Source organism: Eretmochelys imbricata, chromosome 9 (assembly GCF_965152235.1).
Source record: "Eretmochelys imbricata isolate rEreImb1 chromosome 9, rEreImb1.hap1, whole genome shotgun sequence".
In the NCBI taxonomy this organism is placed as follows: Eukaryota; Metazoa; Chordata; order Testudines; family Cheloniidae; genus Eretmochelys; species Eretmochelys imbricata.
Window position 1 is genome coordinate 24672404 of NC_135580.1, and position 20366 is coordinate 24692769.

The following is a 20366-nucleotide window of genomic DNA, read 5'->3' on the forward strand; positions in this document are numbered from 1 at the left end:
ATATTATTACAAAAAAGGGACCCAGGAGGAGCTGTAATGAAAGCAGGCTGGGTCTAAATAAGCTCCTGGGGGTTTGTACTATGGTACATTACACTGTTTCTTTTCAAAAGGTAATTGTTATTTTCTTCAAAAAAAAAAAAAGGTTACATTAAAATAAGATAAAACATACAGGAAAAGGCTGGAATTTTGTATCTGCTTCTTACAAATTGAGGGCTACGGCTTTCTGAATATTTCTCTTCTTTAAAAAGTGGGACATTCTAGCTATGAGCCTCTACTCAATTTTCAGTTATACATTATTTTAAAGATGTAATTTAGAAGTTGCAGTAAACCAGAAGTTGCATTCAAAATGTTATGTTTGAATTCAGTTTAATTTAATTGCTTTTAATATATTGTGCACTGAGCGGTAAAGTTATGGAGCTTCAAAAATTTTACAACAGCAATAAATTATACATTGAAGGCCACAAATGCATAAGCGCTTTATTATTTAAATAGCACACATATAAAAGATTTTCCTTCTATTAAAAGCAAAAATTCACAAACAAAAATCTTCATTTGTTTTATGAGAGCAACCTTAACTGAACAAAAATTTGGGAAATACGAAGTTAAGGATTAAAAAGCTGCACTCAGATTAGGAAATGCCAAATGAACATTGCCGATACAACCTTAATTCAGCTTCATTGCACATATGCATTAGGATACAATCTTTAATTGCATACAGAAATAACTACCTATGAACATTTTGATGTCAGTGACTTTCCCAGCATCACATAGGACCTCAGGGGCAGAGGCATGGATAGAATCCAAGTCTCCATGTCAGCATTCAGCTGCCTTAACCAAGAAAATATCATTTCTCTTTCTGCAATCACCTTCCTCATTCACTACAAACCTTCCAACTTCTGCACCAAAAGAGGTATGGGTCCTACAGACAGCAGACTTCTGCACTGTACAACCCCGATTCATCCCGAGCAGATCTGTCCTGTGCAATGAATGAAGAACCAGGGGCAAAAAGAATATGGGATCATGTAATATAAGACTATCATAATGCACACATACAAGGGGAGCAAATTAAGGTAGCAAGAAAAATGTGCTCTCTGGCATTTCCAAACTTGAGAGTGCTTGATTTGCAACCTGTTAATACTTTTTAATTCTTATCTTTCTATTGTTGAGTTTATTTATAAGAGCAACCTTAACTAATGTTAAAAGAAGTTTTTTGTTGTGACTATAATTTGAGATGGTATGCAAGTCAGTGGTGAATTATGTCCTACCACAGTTACTCCTCAGTCTTTTGCCATACTTTTCTGCTCACTTTCTGAAAAATATGTGGGCCCTTACTGTCCTTAACTTCATCTTGCTATCTTGCCATTGTGGTGTCATCAGTAGTTAAATAGGAAAGGCCATCTACTCACTTATCACCAGATTATAACTGACCCTAATGCAGTCATGCGCTGGGGAGCAAAGGGGAGTAAGACCCCTCTGTACAACCACATTAGTGCTCAGTTACGAGTTAGAATTCTCTGTAGTAACTCAGATCCCACCTTATCTAACATCCCATCACAGGCCATTGGGCCTATTTACCATGAATAGTTAAAGATCAATTAATTGCCAAAATCATGTTATCCCATCATACCATCTCCTCCATAAATTTATCGAGTTTACTCTTGAAACCAGATGGGTCTTTTGCCCCCACTGCTTCCCTTGGAAGGCTGTTCCAGAACTTCACTCCTCTGATGGTTAGAAACCTTCATCTAATTTCAAGTCTAAATTTCCCAATGGCCAGTTTATATCCATTTGTTCTTGTGTCCACACTGGTACTGAGCTTAAATAATTCCTCTCCCTCTCTGGTATTTATCCCTCTGATATATTTATAGAGAGCAATCATATCTCCCCTCAGCCTTCTTTTGGGTAGGCTAAACAAGCCAAGCTCCTTGAGTCTCCTTTCATAAGGCAGGTTTTCCATTCCTTGGATCATCCTAGCAGCCCCTCTCAGTACCTGTTCCAGTTTGAATTCATCCTTCTTTAACATGGGAGACCAGAACTGCACACAGTATTCCAGATGAGGTCTCACCAGTGCCTTGTATAATCAAAGACCTAATTCAAGGAAGCACTTAAACCCATGTTTAAGTCCTCCCTATTCATGGCTTCACTTTAGAGTGTGTATAAATCCTATGCTGCAACAGCTAAAAAGGAGTTAATGGACCGGACAGCTACTTCCGCACCTGGTTACTAATTAACTGACTAGCTTCAGTTCAGGCAGAAGGGGGTGGCTGCCAGAGAGGCTCTGGACTACCTTAGGGTCCACTCCTCTGCAGTGGTCTGGCAACAAGCTATCTAAGGAACCGTTCCAGAAACCCTACAGGGAGCGGGATGAAATTGCTGGCGAACAACTATGCAGATATTCCTTCCCCTCCCCCCACAAGGGGTTGGGGCGGAACTGAACATTAAGGTCCTCATTTGTCAAACCCTTGGGAAGATTACGATGCAAGGATTAAAGAGTGACCTGCCTAAGACAGAAGACATGAGAATGGGATCTTTTTGGAGGAGAGGGACCAAGTCCCCTCACATGTTCCCTGTTTCCTAGATAGAGTGCAGCAAGGTTGAGCAGCATCTGCTTGCCAAATACTCCCCCTCTAAACACATGGGCATGGAAGTGAAAGACTGAGGAGAGCCTTCACTCTGCCTTCTGACCTCCCCATTCACAAGGTAGCACAGCTGTTTGTAGACTGGAGCAGAAATCACTATCTTGCCTTCATTCACTTGACATATTGAAGATCACCTCTGCAACTATGAGAGCTAGAGATGTAAATAAATAAATAAATGTTTAGGTTCTGGAGCCCAATTACGTAGCAATTTTTTTTAAAAAAAAAGCCATTCAACAGTGATTTGCACAGCCACATAAGGACATTGTGTGTTATATGTGTATGCTAAACAAGATCAACCCACATATAACACAGAAAGGAGGTAATGCTGGTCATATAGTCAGCGGCATGAATTTATGCTCAGCCATATTTTATATTTACCCAATAGTAGCCATCTTTTGCTGCAACAGCAAAATAAGGATGGCACAAGGGAGAACTGCAAAATCTTTATTTTCTTTATGGTTAGTACTGAAATTCAAACAGTTTCTCTCGCAGATAGATAGAACCACATCAGCCTAGTCTTTGGGAGCCATTTTCAGGAGCATAAAGTTCTCTGCATGTTTTGCAAGTGAGCAGAATCCCTTTGTCAGTAACAATATTTCCCACAGTATCAAGTATGTCCACAAAGTAACCACTAAAATGTTGGCAAGTCAAAGGAACCAACAAATTTTGTTAGTCAGCTAGTGCTGCCTTCCAATTTCTGAACAGGAATTATTGTGCAAGTCTTCTAGGACTCTGAGACTCCAACGAGAGACTGCTGAATTGGAATTAATTTGCAAACTGGATACAATTAACTTAGGCTTGAATAGCGACTGAGAGTGGATGGGTCATTACACAAAGTAAAACTATTTTCCCATGTTTATTACCCCCCTCCACCCCCCACTGTTCCTCAGATGTTCTTGTCAGCTGCTGGAAATGGTCCACCTTGATTATCACTACAAAAGGTTGTCCCGTGTCTCCCCGCCCCCCCACGCTCTCCTGCTGGTAATAGCTCACCTTAAGTGATCACTCTCGTTACAGTGTGTATGGTAACACCCATTGTTTTATGTTCTCTATGTATATATATCTCCCCACTGTATTTTCCACTGAATGCACCCGATGAAGTGAGCTGTAGCTCACGAAAGCTTATGCTCAAATAAATTGGTTAGTCTCTAAGGTGCCACAAGTACTCCTTTTCTTTTTGCAAATACAGAGTAACACGGCTGCTACTCTGAAACCTGAGGGGATAGTGGCTCATTTGACAAGAGAAGTATTTTATATGCTATACTGTATTAGATCTAGCTAACTAGAACTGCTTTTGTCATAGAGAAGAGATGTCACTACAGGAGACCTTCACTGAATGTATATAAAATGGCAAAATCCAGCCCCATGTACTAATATAACCATCCCTATATGCTAATAATGTATGTCACTCAGTACTGTATTGTACTTCTCCATAAACTGGAACCTTTCCAGAGAACATATAATTAAGCTAGTTTGACAGGTGTTTTCAATGAGCCTAATGATTTGGAAACATTTTAATGTAGAATTTAGAACATTGCTGTACGTCACAAAATGTATAGCAGATGTGAGGTGCTGCTGAATCATAATTTGCCACTTGCTAGAGCTTCCTGTGAGTCAGGTGCCTATTTTTGTTTCCATGGCTTTAAAGGAGACAAAGAAAAGGTAGGCATTAGAGAGGGCTGGAAAATTTTTTCCAAAATTTCATCATGTTGAAATATACTGTTTCATCTAAGTCAACCTGTTTCCACAGAACTTTTGTTGGGAAGGGTTTTGGGTCCAGGGAGAAAGAGAGAGAGAGAGAGGCTCCCTGCTTGTCCTGACTTACAGTGGTCTGGAATGAAAAACTGCTCTGAATCAGGAAGAGCAGGGACTTACACCTAGGTCTCCTATGTCCCATGCCAGTGCGCTAACCACCAGGTGAGAAAGAGAAAGACGCTCCCCACCTCTCCCTCTTAAAAACATGTGAAAGGTTTTGTTTTCCTTCCAGGGCAGAACAAAAACAAATTAAAAAACCCTGCAAGTGCTGCAAAATGTAACTGTCACCCTCCTGCTAGATCTATTAGCCATATCTACATATCCCCTTTACTTTCTGTCTGAAACCTTAATTTTTAAAACTTTATTTGTGGAACATGCAAGAAGAGTTACATTTTCAATCTGTGTGCCTGTTAATGGCAAAACCTTTACTTACTGTAGTCATGAGCACCACAGAGGTACTTATACATAGATAAAATAAATACCTTTGACAGAATATGCACAGTACTGTAGCTCCTCATGCATCTCTTTGAAAGTGTATGCATTACCTTAGTAACCAGAATGGAGGAAAAAACAGGCCAGGTCTACACTAGGAAATGAGGCATGTTTTAAACACATTAGCTAACGTGTTAAAATCCTAACATAGACAAGGTGCATTGTAGTTTTAACATGTTTGTTCGTTAAGTTTAAAGTTTACCTTGACCAACTAACACATTAAAACTACAAAGTGCTTTGTTTACACTAGGATTTAACATTGTTAGTTACCGTGTTAAAAAGACACATTTTCTCCTAGTGAAGATAGGGCCTTATGTTAGTGTAAATCCTGAGTAACTCCCATTGAAGCCAACAGTCCTAATTCTCTTCAGTGAAACACCACTGACTGCTGTGGAGTTACTCCCGATTTACACCAGGGTAACTCAGGGCTTGCATACACAAACATTTAGTTCTTGGCAAGCTGGACTGTAAATCTACCCCACACTAAGCATCGGTGTGGACCCTGCTGATATGTGCTAACAGTTTCCGAGTGTGCTTTAATCTACTCCATTTTGAAACCCAGTAGATAATCAAAGCACACTAGGAACCCATTAGTGCATAGTACACAGTACACAGACACTTAGTGTGTGGCAGGCTAGCACAGTATTATACCCCAGCTTGCTGCAACCTAAATGTTAATGGAAACAAGCCCTCAGAGGAGAGCCAGGCACATGAACATTATGAAGTTAATGGTGCAGGACTGGTGTATGTGAGATCAAAATCAAGCCAAATATATAGCGTGTGGTGTAGGTACTAAACAGTTTTTATTAACACAAGTGTGGGACAACTTCATTATTTATGAGTGGTGGAGGGAGTTTTGCAGATCTCCTCAAAGTGTAGCAATAAGAATTTGATAGTAGTGCAAACCAGTACCAATTTTGTTTATTCAGTTATTCATTTTAATTTTATGTCTCCTTCCTCTTTAACCTGTTTAAAGTATGTTAATTTCTATGGCTCCAGTCATGGAACCATCTTCAGTGTAAATCCAGAGGAAGCCCATTGGCTTTGCTGGAGTTGCTCTGGATTTTCATCAATATGAGTGAGGTCAGATTTTGAAGAAAGTCATGCTTATTTTGGAAGTTTCCCATGCCTGAGGATTGACTCTACAAAGACTTCAGGATCGGGTGCTTTGGAAAAAATTATGGAATTTTATGGGAGGAGCTTATTAACATTCCCACCTGCCATATAAAGGTATTCATAATATGAATCTCTGAATTTGTGTGATGGCTGCTATGACCACTGTATGAAGTATAATATGTGGGGATGGAAGACAAGTCCTGAAATACAGTGAGGAAGCCTTTCCTCACAACATTTCCATTTCTCTGGAAGCATGAGACACCTGAAATCTCATGAGAGTATTTTCTCTTCTTTCCAAACCAATTTTGCAGACCGAAGAGTATTTCCTAACGTTTAGATAAGCATCTAAAACTGTGTGTGTTTATCCAAACCTGACAGAATCAGATGAAGTTTGCTTATACCATCTAAATACCTCATTTATAGGCTGTTGTGCTTCCATGTATATTTCATAGACTCCACATGCAAAACAATATTTAAAAAAACACTGGACTGGGAGTACATCTTCCCCTGAATTTGCATAGTGCAGAGCACAATATTAGTGTTCACTTAATAAACTAACCCTTTTACATGACAATATTGTATCTTAACTGTGTTTAAACAATTTTTGGACAAAGCCCAATGCTGCTCACGCAATGCACACTGTAATGAGTGAAAGAAATTACTCGCAATAACAACAGGTACAAAAATTACTTTCCTGGTGGTAATATCATAAATGGCCTTGAATGTTTACAAAGCTCCATTCTCAGAGTGCAGCAAGTATTTCCCATAAAGTATTTGGCAGGTGTGGCCAAAGGCATTTTTATCCCCCATCAGCTCCTGATGAAGAATGTGACCTATGCTGTCCAATGCAGGGATCTTGACACAATTCTCTCTCTCTCTCTGACCTCGAGGCAGGGGTGAAAGTAAGTCGAGTGACTTACCGGTACTCTGGGGCCAGCTCTGGCCCCCGGAAGGGGCGAGGCCTAGGGCGGAAGGGGCGGGGTTGAGGGGGTCAGAGCCAGCCCCAGCCCACCCTGTAAGGTAAGTGCTCCCCCCGCCCCCGGGGTAGCAGCAGCAGCCTGGGGCTCCAGGGGCTATTTAAAGGGCCCGGGGCTTCCCTTTTCTCCCGCCCTGGCACTTTAGATAGCCGCTGGAGCCCTGCAGCCGCTATCCCAGGGCTCCAGCAGCGGGGCTCTGGAGGCAATTTAAAGGGCCTGGGGCTCCAGCCACTTCTGGGAGCCCCAGGCCCTTTAAATTGCCCCCGGGGAAGCCGGGCTGCACCAGTAGGGTGTACCGGCTCTTGCTGGTACGGTGTACCAGGGCGTACCGGCTTACTTTCACCTCTGCCTTGAGGTTAGATTAGATTGCTGTAATGTGCTCTGCGTGGGGCTACCTTCTGAGACAACTCAGAAACTGAAGCTAGTGCAGAATGCAGCGCACAGCTTATTACGCAACTTCATGTCAACAGCTTGTCACTCCAACGCTCTGGAATATGCACTGGCTGCCAGCAGGTTTCTGGATGGACTACAAGGTGTTAACGGTCATGGTTTGAGACCTGATTACCTGAGAGATTGAGTCATAGAGTTCAGGGCGAGAAAGGACCACCAGCTCATCTTGTCTCACCTCCTGTATATCACAGGCCACCAACACTACCCAGCGCCCACACACTAAACCTGACACCCAACATCAGATCACAGCATTACAGCTCACAGGAGATTAGACTATTGTTGCCAGAGGCACAGAATAGGAGGGGCAGAGGTGCATCAGTGCCTGAGGTCCCAGCATTGTCAGGGAATTAATGTCCAACCTAAACCTCCCTTGCTGCAATTTAATCTCATTGCCTCTTGTGCTATCCTCAGAGGTTAAGAAGAACAATTTTTCTCCCTCCTCCTTGTAACAGCCTTTTATGTACTTGAAAACTGCCAACATGTCTCAGTCTTCTCTTCTCCAGAAGAAACAAACCCAGTTTTTTCAGACTTCACTCACAGGTCATGTTTTCTACACCTTTAATCATTTTTGTTGCTCTTTTCTAGAGTTTCTCCAAATTTGTCCACATCGTTCCTGAAACATAGTGCCCAAAGCTGGACACAATACCCCAGTTGAGGCCTAATTAGCACGGAGTAAGCAGAAGAATTACTTCTCCTGTCCTGTTTACATCACTCCTGCTAATAAATCCCAGAATGGTGTTTGCTTTTTTTGCAACAGTGTTACATTATGATCTCATTTGCCTTTTTCACAGCCACATCACATTGGTGGCTCATAGTCATCCTGTGATCAACGCACATACCCAGGCAATCTTCTCCTCTGTTGTTTCCAACTAATGAACCCCCAGCTAGTAACAGAAATTCTTATTAAACCTTAAGTATATGACCTTGTACTGTATAGTATTGAATTTCATCCCATTTCTGTCACTCCAGTCTTCAAGGTCATCCAGCTCTTCCTGTACAATAATCTGATTCTTGTCTGTTTTGGCGATGCTTCCCAACTTTGTATCATCAGCAAACTTCACTACATGCATCCAATGAAGTGAGCTGTAGCTCACAAAAGCTGATGCTCAAATAAATTTGTTAGTCTCTAAGGTGCCACAAGTACTCCTTTTCTTTTTGCGGGTACAGACTAACACGGCTCCTACTCTGAAACTTCATAGGTGCACACTTACGTTTTGTGCCAAGGTCATTCATAAAAATATCAAATAAGATTGATTCTAAGATGGATCCTTGAGGAACTCCACTAGTTACCTTCCTCTAGTCTGATACAGATCTTCCCTAATTTAAATAAGAGTGTCCCATGAAATACCATGTCAAATGCTTCACTGAAGTCCAAAGTATATTAGATCTACTGCACTTCCTTTATTTAAACAATCAGTTATTTTCCTTAAAGGAGGACATAAGGGTCAGATTTTGAGACCAGAAGGAACCACTATGATCATCTAGTCTGACCTCCTGTATAACACAGGCCCCAAAATTGGCCCCAAATAGTTCCTAGAGCAGATCTTTTAGAAAAAAACATCCAATCTTAATTTTAAAATGGTTAGTGAAGAATAATCTACCATGACCCTTGGTAAATTGTTCAGATGGTTAAAAAATTTACACCTCATTTCCAGTCTGAATTTGTCTAACTTCATCCTTTAGCCATAGGATCATGTTATACCCTTATCTGCTAGATTAAAGAGCCCATTATTAAATATTTGTTCCCCATGTAGGTACTTACAGACTAATCAAGTCATCCCTGAACCTTCTTTTTGTTAAGATAAATAGCTTGAGCTCTTTGAATCTATCACCATAAGATTTTGTAATCTTTTAATCATTCTCGTGGCTCTTCTCTGAACCCTCTCCAATTTATCAGGTTAGTCTGATATAATCTACCTTGGATAAGACAATGTTGCATTACATCCTTTTTTCCCATTTACCTCCATGAATTTAATTAGTCTTTCCTTCACAATTTATTCTAAAGTCTTGCATTCTACTGATGTCAGACAAACAGGTCTGAGTTTCTGGATCACTGTTTTCCCCTTTTAAAATATAGATATGATGTTAGCGATTCTCTACCCATATGGTACTATCCCCAAATAGATACATTTATTCAAAATCCTTGCTACCAGACTAGCACTCTTGTGTGCTGTTCTTTCAGTATTCTGGAATGGAAATTATCTGGCCTCCCTGGTTGAGCACATTAAGCTCTAAGTTTTTCTTCCATCTCAGATGTGGTAATTTCTATTTCTAGGCACTCATTTCCATCAGTCGTACTGCCTTCATGCATATTAATTAATCAATCCATATTATCGTCTTTATTAAAAAACAAAGCAAAGTACTCACATGGTCACGTTTGTGATCGCTGGAGGTGCTCAAGCTGATGTTGCCACACACTATAGAGAAGCGGACTGCTAGCAGGGTATTCTGCAAGAGGGGTCTTTGACTTTCCAACTCTCTGCCCACCTTGGTCTTCTAGATTTCAGATTTGTTAACCTTCTAGACACACAGAAAAACGTATCTATCCCCTCCCCTGACACACACACACACACACTTACTTCTGGGGTTAGAGTGGCCCCAAGGACTGGAAAGGTTTGAGTTAACTATACTATTAAATAAATATCCATCTGCAAATATAATTATGTACAAAACTCAGAACATTTCTTTCTGTTGTATATCTTAAGTATGCCCAGGAGATAGGATGGACACATATAGAGGCTTTTATAAACCTAAATAAAGAGCTTTATAAGCTTAATGGTGATCACCAGTGAAATGCATCCACCACAGGGGTAAAACTCATTAGTGTCCATTTAATAATTCACACTATAAACCAACATTGTAGGGCAAGCAGTGAAGAAAAATGCACTTAAGTACCCACTTAAAACTGCAAAAGGAGTTTAAGGAGGCAGAATGTAATTATCCATGTTGGAACTGGGCCAGGACACCAGGCTCTACACCACGGCTGACACAGAAAGAGGCTTGGGAACATCAATATCACAAGTGGTCAAGATCTCCATTTTACACCTCATGCAAAGCACAGCACCTCCAGCAGCAGTGTCCCCTGATATCACCATGTTCAGGCACCAGTTAAACTTTGGCTCAGAGAGCCACTGACTCTCCTTGAGCACTTCCTCGAAGGTCTTGCAGCTACTTACTGATGTGACCCAATGGCGTGTTTCGTTTGTGAAATAAGACAGGATTGCAGCACAGACTGCTACATCTACAGGTTGTAAAGAAGTCCAAAGGAAAGAGTCCGCTAAGGCTGAAAACGTCCTTAACTTACCCAGTCCTGCCTAGGCACGGCCGCGTGCGTATAACGACACGCCGTTCAGATACCGAAGGTGCCTTGGTGGAAGAACTTGCACGAACAGAGTTTTATCTTATCTTTGCTTAATCTAGACCCTTCGCACAGATTTTTGTAAGTGCACACCCCCATAGTTCATTGAGTAACAATATGATGCCAGCTGCTCTTGTGTCTCCAGGGAGAATAGGATTAGGTTCATAATGTACAGTCTGTCTTTTTTATGCAGCATGACAGAAGAACTTGCGACCATTGAGTTTCATCAACAGATATCCAGCTCTCTGTGAAATGGACCCAGATCAACCTGGCTAAAGAAAAACTGTAACAGAATCTTTATAAAAACAAGGCACTTTTAAACTAAGCCATATGGTCATGATTAATAGCAAAAGGTCTCACTCCCTCTTTCTGAATAAACGGCAATGTCTATTAAAATACCATTTACACAGAAGTACTTGTTATACTGACATAAAGATTATCAGGATTCAAGTAAGAAAATGGACAAAATTAGAGCTATGATAATAAATGCCTGGCTCAAATGGAGAGAGATAAATCACGTAGTAGTACGTGACAAGAAGATATGAGTTATATCAAAACGGAAAGTCTATAAAACCATGGTCTGCCCAGTTTTAGTGTATCGCACTGAGCATTGGGCAACAAAGAAAAAGCATAAGCAAATGATCTGTTCAACAGAGGTGCGAATGTTGAGATGGATGAAGGATGTAAGTAAGATATACCATGTGAGGAACACGTAGTTACGTGTGAGGAACATGCTCAAAGTAACACCCATAAACGAAAAAATGAGGGGAGTACAGACTCAGATGGGTCAGTCATGTAAAGAGCAGTCCTGGCAACTATGTGGGTAAGAGAGTCCAACCGATCAAGACTGAAGCAAAAAGGGAGAGAGGCTGACCCAAGAAGAAGTGGTGGGATGTCATAAAGGAAGACATGTCAGCAGGTGGTGTGGTAGAGGATATGGCATTGAACAAAACACTTTGGAGGGAGAGGACTTGTAGAGCAGACCCTATTTCAAGAAGTTTGCACAGGGAAGAAGAAGAAGAAGAAAGGGTCAGAAAAGCATTTGCCATCACTGCACCTGAACTCTATCTCCTTCACCACTCCCCAACCCCCGTCTCTGGGAAACTTTAATGGATGTAGAACTATATTATTTATTTTCAAAAATTAGGCAGCAGATTGAAATTTTCCAAGCCAAGCATCACGACTGAAATTATGTTCAAGGAAAGGACTTTCAACGCTCCAGAGAACATTATCTGAGCATATGGGCAGATTCTGAACTGTAATATTAATGGCATTAAAAGGGGTGTGGCCATTTTCACTTGTTTGTCAGGCCACAGTTTTTCCATTTCTCACAAAGAATGTAAATCCAGTAGCCATGCAAATGTAATTGGCGGTAACAATGCCTTTAAAATAAAATACCCTCCTCTCTCCCCGCAATAATGTGCTTGTTCTTGGAGAGAGCTCTGCCTGAGCAGCATTGGTTTAAGCCACACGCCGTTTCTCTCTGCAGCCTGCAAGTGGAGCACTCACACAGGAGCTGGGTGCATGTGCTGCTAAATTTCCATTATGTTTCCAATGCAAAGAAAGTGGGAGCCAGCAGCTGGCCAACTATCAGATTGCCCTCCTATCACCGGTCTCTTTGATGGCAACTTGATGCCTCCAATCCATTGAAAGGAAACTAAATAAGATCTTAAAAGTAAGGTCCTGATCATGCTCCCAGTGAAGCCAAGGGCAATGCTCCCAGTGATGTCAATGGGAACAGGACCAAGTCCTAATATTTTAAAGATTCTATGGTGCATATTTATTTATTCTCAGGACACTTTGCACTTAAAATTCCAAGCTGGTTTCTGATCTGGACTGGCTCAAAAACACTGACTTGATAAGGAGCCACAGAACTGGTTCTACTCCCACCTCCACTGCTGTCACACACATACTCATTGTCTCTCTCTTTTACATAATCCACTGACAGGATCATTCTCGTCAACTGCCTAAAATCAAAACCTGCCAAGCAGTCGTAGGAGGCAATGCACTGTGGCTGAGATAGAAGCACTACAAATCATGCTGTGAAATATGCATGGCAACACAGCCAGCTATATCTTTACAGTTATCTAGTTATCTACAAAGCCTTGGGGGGGGGGGGAGAAAGAAGTATTTGTTTTTAGCATAAAACAAGGCATCTTCATTAGCACATCATTTTAGATAGCATTTAAGTTTGTCAGAAATGACCTAATTAAAGCAGAAAATGATCTGGGAAGAACAAGAATCTTCAACCTGAAATATAAGGGAAATGAGGGACGTGGCACAATTCCCACTAAAGTAACTGGAAACACTCCATTTGACTTCACAAAAAGAAAAGGAGTACTTGTGGCACCTTAGAGACTAACCAATTTATCTGAACATAAGCTTTCGTGAGCTACAGCTCAAAGTGAGCTGTAGCTCACGAAAGCTTATGCTCAAATAAATTGGTTAGTCTCTAAGATGCCACAAGTAATCCTTTTCTTTTTGCGAATACAGACTAACACGGCTGTTACTCTGAAACCTGTCATTTGACTTCAGTGAGAGTTGGATCAGGCCTTAAATCTGTGTGATAATCATGTCATTTGTAGAGGAGCGAGAGTGCATTTATTAACATGTATCAGCTTCAGCATCTCCCCCGACTTAGGGTTCTTTTTGTGTCTATTCACCAATGCCAGAATTATCCTTTACATTTGGATAATCTCTTTCTCCAAACTTCCTGCCCATTTCTTCTCCTCAGGAAGGAATTGCTTCTCACTGTTCTAGGTATATTTGGGATTGTAAACAAGGATTAATCATAAGGATGGACATCAATCTGGTTACAAATTAGGTCCAAATCCTGCAGTCCTTACTCAAACATTATGCAGTCAAAACTCCCATTGAAGTCAACAGCACTTTAGTCTGAATAAGGTCTGCAGAATTTAGCCTCAGATTTCAGAATTTTTCTAGAAATAAGCTATAAATGTCTCTTAAAGAAGCCAAGGGTCTGTTTCTGTGTGGGTCTCTGGATGGGGGTGAGTAAGAGAGGTGCAGTTATTTGCATTAATGCATCTGCAACATAATATTCCTTTGGAAAACCAACAGAAACCAACAGGAACCAATTTAAAACACTGTAGGCTGTAAGTGTAACAGCTGCACTTCTCAAAGGAAGCTGTGATTTTATTTTCTCTACAAACAAACATTCTCTCAACACCCCTGCCATGTAGGTAGGCATGTACCGGAGAAACTAAGGCAGAGAAGTGAAGAGATTTGGCCAAGGCTACACAATGAGAAAATGGCACAGACAGATTGCAGGAGTTCCTGACTCCAAATCTGTGCTCATGCCATGAGCCTACACTGTCTCTCACTTCATACTAGGGCTATTAGAATCTACTGAGCTATCAAACAGTTACAAAAGGGAATTCTATTGATGTGATAACCTCTTTAGTGTTGCCTGGCAGATCCTACAGCTGTCACCTACATATTATTCCCATTAGAGTCAACGGGAGATTTTCAAACATAAGAACTGCAAGATCAGGTCTTGGTATAATAACACAGTATGATGCACCAGAGTTTAAGAGCTGCACTGTGCAGTAAGCTTTGGTTACCCACTTCCCCTCTTTGCAAACCTATGCATGCCCAGTGAGCCTGACCAGCCAGACTATAATGTCATTCTCAGAGGGCAGTACTTCTGGGAATCTGTCACAGTAAAAATTAATCAGCAGGTTTCTGACTCTGCAATGTCATTTACAGATCCACTACCTGTGTTCCCTGTACTTACTTATAACACTGGTATTAAAAATAACCCAATCTGTGATGGTGTCCAATGATCTTTGAACAAGGGTGCTCAGATAAAATTACCCATACTCACTGAGAAATTATTCTGGACAACTGGGATTCTTCAGAGTCTCCCAGATCCTCTGGGGATATTACTTACTAGCAATTCCAGACTCTACAATGACAAATTACACCTGACTGTGTAAATTAGGAAGTTATGTGGCCCTTCAAATACAATCTCTTAAAGGCCAACCTCTTGAACTATCTCTGTTAAACTATCATAACTGCACAAATGCCTTACATCAAACTCTGTGTTCAGGTGCACACATGTGTAAATTTGGAGTAACTTCAGTACAGTCAGTCTGGATTTACATCAGTCTGAATGAAAGTAGAATTTGGCCTTAATTTGGTCATGTTAAATTCCATCGTATCCAAATACCTCTTTCATAAAAAGAGGATAGCTAGCAAGGGCAGAAATTGCTGGCCATGAAAATTAATCAATTGCAAATATGCAAAACAAAAGTTACCAATAACTCTAAACACACTCCATCCCCTACTCCTAAGGACAAGATTCTAACATCCATACTCCTGTTGAGTCATACCATTGTACAAATAGCCTTGTTGATTTCAATGGGGCTACTTATGGAACAATTCAGAGCAGAATCTGACCTTAGATTGCTGTCTCCTCCTTTCTAGGAATCAAGTAATTCCAACACCACACAAAGGATACGTTCAAGGTCTAGCAGAACAGATATGCTAACGTGTCGAATACATACAAATTAAATTACAAAAATGCTAAGTTTTCCAAATTAAAGTCCTTAATAAGTACTTGAATCAGTTGATACAAAGAAGCTGTCCAGATATAGCAGACTGAACATCTGAGAAAGATTAAAGAGACACTCTTAATTACACTCTTGTACATTTCTGTGTTAAGAAAAATTTTTGTAAGAAGCATTAGATTTTCTAGGAACATGGTTATGATTTTGTCTGCATTTCATTTAAAATAGATTCCTCCTTGTCCTCACTTAGCAAGTCAGATGAAAGGTCTGTAAGTGATCATTAGGATAAGACACACTAACTAATTTAGAGACATTCTACCCAACATGCGCTGGAAAAATGAAAACTTTTTCTATGCAGATATTTGAACATCATTTGTAATTCAATCTTTTTACATATAAATACTAATAATAGCTGTACAAAACACTACTTTTAACACCATCCACAAATAATGGTGCTCAATTTATTTATGTTTGATATCCTAACTTAAGAAAAGAAAACTCTTTGTATCAAATAACAAATGTGTATGCCTGCAGAAACACTTGGACACAAATGCCACTAAACAGAGCTAGTTTTCTTGTAAGTTTAAAACTTAGTATTTTTAGTAGGATTTTTTTAATGTCCCTTTTTAAAAAGACACTGGGATTTTGGAATAAAGAATTACTTTGTAAGCAGATGAGTCATCCAGGGTAAAGAGATATGACACAAACATTACGAACAGTGAATATTGTGCCCATACCTATATTTCATGCCAGTCTGCTTTGCAGTTGATTCTTTTAAAGAGATATGGTGCTGAGGGGTAAATGTCCCCAAACTGCGAGCAATAATAGCCACCGTCCGGAATTTTGCCCGGGCTGCATTCACTACGTTTGGGGTAGTGGTGTTCTGTTTGCTGATAAGCCTGTCTTCACCATTTCGATTCTTCAAGTTATGTTCTGTACAAGCTATGGAAACTTGCATGGCTCCTGCAATAAATCTTTATTCACAGTCCAAATCTTAGAGAGTACTCAAACCTTCTCAGACTCTGAGAACAGGGCTATAGGACACTGAATAGCTGGAGATTTTAGTCCCAAATGCTGCTAAACGAGTCTTCAAATCTGGACTCAAAAGATGACTGAAAGTAGTAGAAGCAGCAGTGGTAGATGGTGCAGGTAGAGGAGAACAGTATGGTGTCCCTGGTGTACACGTCAACATATAAGCACTGAACTTGGTTAAGCAAGCAAGAGAGCAGACAACTTGATTTTCAAATCTTCCTTTGCAATAATATCTACTGCTTAGACAAAATCATCCATCTAGTCAAGTGCTTTCAGAAACATAAAGCTGTACCTTCATAATTAACCACAAGAAGCAACATCCACTCCGTCTTGATGCAGGCTTGCATCTGCTTGCTGGTTTTAAATCAATGCAGGCATACTGCAAGATGTGTCTTGAACACCCTCTGGATCACAAAATGCTGAACAGGCAAGCTTTGGAACTGAAGAAATGTCTAATCACAAGCAAGTCTCTAAAAACCAGGAATATCCATCTATTGTCTTTGTCAGATGCTGCAAAATACAACATCTAATCAGGACCCTTTTCACACATTCTTAGTTTCAAGCCCTGTAAAGACAAAGCTGTAAATCTGCACCGATACGGGTTTGCAGCTGCTCTGTGGAACATGCAGAGCTCCCTGTAAGAAGCTTGCAGAAAGCATGGGAACGGTTGCTTTTTCTTTTGTGTGCAACATAGAGACAGGCACTAGAAGCAGATTCTTCCCATAAAAATAATTGGCAGCACTGCTAATCAACCAGAGGACTCATCACAGTGACAGAACAAATTGATGTAAAAACATGTTAACTATAAAAATAGGGGGGAAACACTCTGCTAATGTGTGCTGGTGAATTAACACATTAATCTCTTGTCTGGCTCACTAAGATACTGCTTTAAATCCCATGGTATCAGCATGCTAGGGTTAATCTTTTCTTCGTACAAGAATCCTAGCTAAATTAGCGATGGTGCAAACTCTTCAAACCAATTCTGACTCACAACTTGCTGAAAATTGGGTTGCAATTAAACAAGGAAAGACTGGCACAAAGCTGACAAGTCATTGTCCATGCTCCACCCTGCTATGGAGCCACGTTTTCAAAAGGGTGTGCATGCTGGGCACATTGAGGAGGTGCATTCAAATGGCTGAGTTGTGGGCATTGCCCAGGGGGTAGGCACATGAAACCTATTTTCAGAACTGCACAGGACTCCCTCAGGATATGCTTAAGAACTAGTCACAGGCCAGGTAGGTGTAAAGTGGAGACACAGATGGATTCTACTTAGCCCTCCATTGGCTGCTGCCAACCACTACAACTTAAAAGAGACAGAATCTGGAGGCTGATGAGATGGGGGCAGAGTAGTGGTTAGAGATAGTAGAGGCTCAGATACCATGGTGATGAGCAGGGGTGCTGGAACAATTTGTACAGTGGGGGTGCTGAGAGCCATTGAACCAAACTGTAAACCCTGTATATGGTGGAAACCACTTCAAGCCAGGGGGCTTGGAAGCACCCACCACATCACTAGTTCCAGCATCTAAATGGTGATAAGCACAAGAACTGCAACAGTGTTACGGATTAGATGTGGATGAGAGACAGGCTCTCTGTATGTTGCTGTAGGAGATGGTTGTGGGAGACAGAGGCAAGCAAGATTTTTGGAGGGGGAGCTAGGAGCCAAGAGAAATACTGAAATTGTTTGCTCTGAGGTGAATAAGTCAGAGCAGTGGTTCTCAAACTAGGGCCGCTGCTTGTTCAGGGAACGCCCCTAGCGGCCCAGGCTGGTTTGTTTACCTGCCGCGTCCACAGGTTTGGCTGATCGCGGCTCCCATTGGCCGCGGTTCGCTGCTCCAGACCAATGGGGGCTGCGGGAAGTGGCACGGGCTGAGGGATGTGCTGGCCGCCCTTCCTGCAGCCCCCATTGGCCTGGAGCGGCGAACAGTAGTTCAGAACCACTGGAAGGAGCTAGGAAGCTCCAGCCACATACCTTTTCCACCCATAAATTACATTCCAGCCTTAAACTCCTACCCCGTGGAGATGCAAATATAAAGTGCCAAAATGAGACATCACTCACAGCAGGTTGTACAGATGTTCACTCTATTGCACCCAAGCCCACAGCAAGTTGTTGTGGTGAGTGCTGTGCTACACCAGCTCATAGGTGTCTGGCAGCATGCTGGGTGCACCACACACTTGGGGGCAAGTGCTGGAGGTGCTCCAGGCATGGGCTCTTCAGGGTCTAGCCCTGCGTGGACATTCACACACTTTGCTTAACTGAGGATTCCTTCGTTAGCGCTGCCAGAAAGAAAAGTTGCAAGTACCCTGGGTGCAGCGACTTTAACAGTTATAAACAAATGAGATGATCCCAACAGTTCCCAACCCATCCCCTAGCTGGAAGCCCAAGCCAGGGGTATAAGCAGTAACAAGCTCCTGCTATAATCCCTTTGCATTGTCTTCTTGACAATGAGCCGCCGCCAGGTATCAGCAAATGCAGCTACTGCTGACCCTTGTCAGCAACAGGGTGTGTCCTCAGCCCAGCTCTCAGGCCTGTTATCAGAGGCTTCCTTCCACAGCCAGCTCCCAGACCGCTGCCTCTGGCCTGCTATTCGTAGTCTCATGCAGCCTCTGGCACTTTCTCAAACCAGTCCCCTTCTGACCTATTGTAGTTCTTCCCTTTCCTGTGCTGGAGGGATTATGGATCCCCTCTGCTGGCTGGACATTGATCTGGGGGTAAACACAGTGCTCAGTAATGGCCCAACAGATTCATTACAAAATGATCATGTGTACTCTGCCTAGCTTCACTCACAACTCAAGTGCCACCGGCTCAGAGGTCAAAATGAGATGCCTGGCGCTCTTCTTCCTTGTGCATTTTGATCATCAATGAAATAATTAACTATATTAACATTTAAATAATGATTGTTAGGCTCCAATGTTAACTACCCCTAAGTCCACACCATGGAGAGTCAAGCTGCGATCAGTAACACTCAGGTCATGTTTTCAAAGCTATCTTCAAAACCATAAGGGCTAGATGCTTAAAAAAAGAAAGCTACAACTCTGGAATACAAGGCAGCAGTGTCCACAAAAACAACCAACTGAAAACCCACCCTCTGAGCTGCCACAATCCAACCTAATTCAGTCCCAGCATATCTTGCACTGTACTTATTTAGGGATGCAGCAATTAAAATGATAGTGACCTAGAAGTAGGGTTGCCAATTTAGGTTGACCTATTCCTGGAAGTTTCCTCACATTAAATAAAATTCCGGGAGACTCCAGGGCAATCCTGGAGGGTTGGCAACCCTGCTTCGAAGCAAATGTTATGAACCATGTAGGGGCTTGGCTAACAGAGCCCTACTCATTCAGCCAGAGTAGGGCACAGTTTCTGAAAACTGGCCTCTCAGAAGGCCCTGCAAGCGGTTCCTTGGCTGTTGTGAGGCTTACAGGTATCCTGTGACTCTGCTTTTCCACAGAAGTTCTGCCAAGAATCTTCCCCATCCCCTTCTACCTAGCTTCCTGGTACATATTTAAAGAAAGTCTAGAGAGTAGAGAAAAGGGCAGAACAAGAACAACTGAGTGGCATCTCACATACTTCTGTGACTGTAGGGACCAGCATGGGTGTAGAGGTGGGCATGCCCTGAAGAGACACAGAGAAGCAGGCAGCAACTCTTCAAAATGCCTGTGTTGTAAGCAGAGCCAAACTCCGAGTGCACATGTAAAGCCAAGAGACTCCAGTCACTGGGCAGGATCGAACGTGGGACCTCTGAAGCCTAGTGTATATGCCTCGACTGCATGAGCTAAAAGCCACATGGCTCTTCACCAAGGATGTAGCAGATTCATCAATCTCTAGCAGGCCTGACTGCCACTAGATGAGGACAGAGCACCACACAAAGCAGGCATGGGTCACACACACCTTGAATCGCTGATTAAAGGTCATTTTCAGCCTGTCTGAGCACCCATTCAAAAAGATTGTTTCTTTGGAGGTACAGAATAGTGCCCACCTACAGGACCCAGTACACTTGTGCATCTGGGCCTTTTAAAGCAG

The 20366-nt window shown here is 41.8% G+C and overlaps 1 protein-coding gene across 5 annotated transcripts in view; it reads right to left on the bottom strand.

Annotated features, from left to right (window-relative positions):
* The window catches only part of KCNAB1 (potassium voltage-gated channel subfamily A regulatory beta subunit 1), a 228393-nt gene that overhangs the window by 151273 nt on the left and 56754 nt on the right, over positions 1–20366 (bottom strand). For 2 of the 5 annotated variants that reach the window (XM_077826230.1, XM_077826228.1), the window contains exon 1: positions 16054–16274. The exons of the other annotated variants lie outside the window; for them this stretch is intronic. In XM_077826230.1, the coding sequence (XP_077682356.1) occupies positions 16054–16274 (221 nt within the window). Of the gene's footprint in view, positions 1–16053; positions 16275–20366 lie in introns of those variants that run through there. 5 annotated transcript variants of the gene reach the window in all.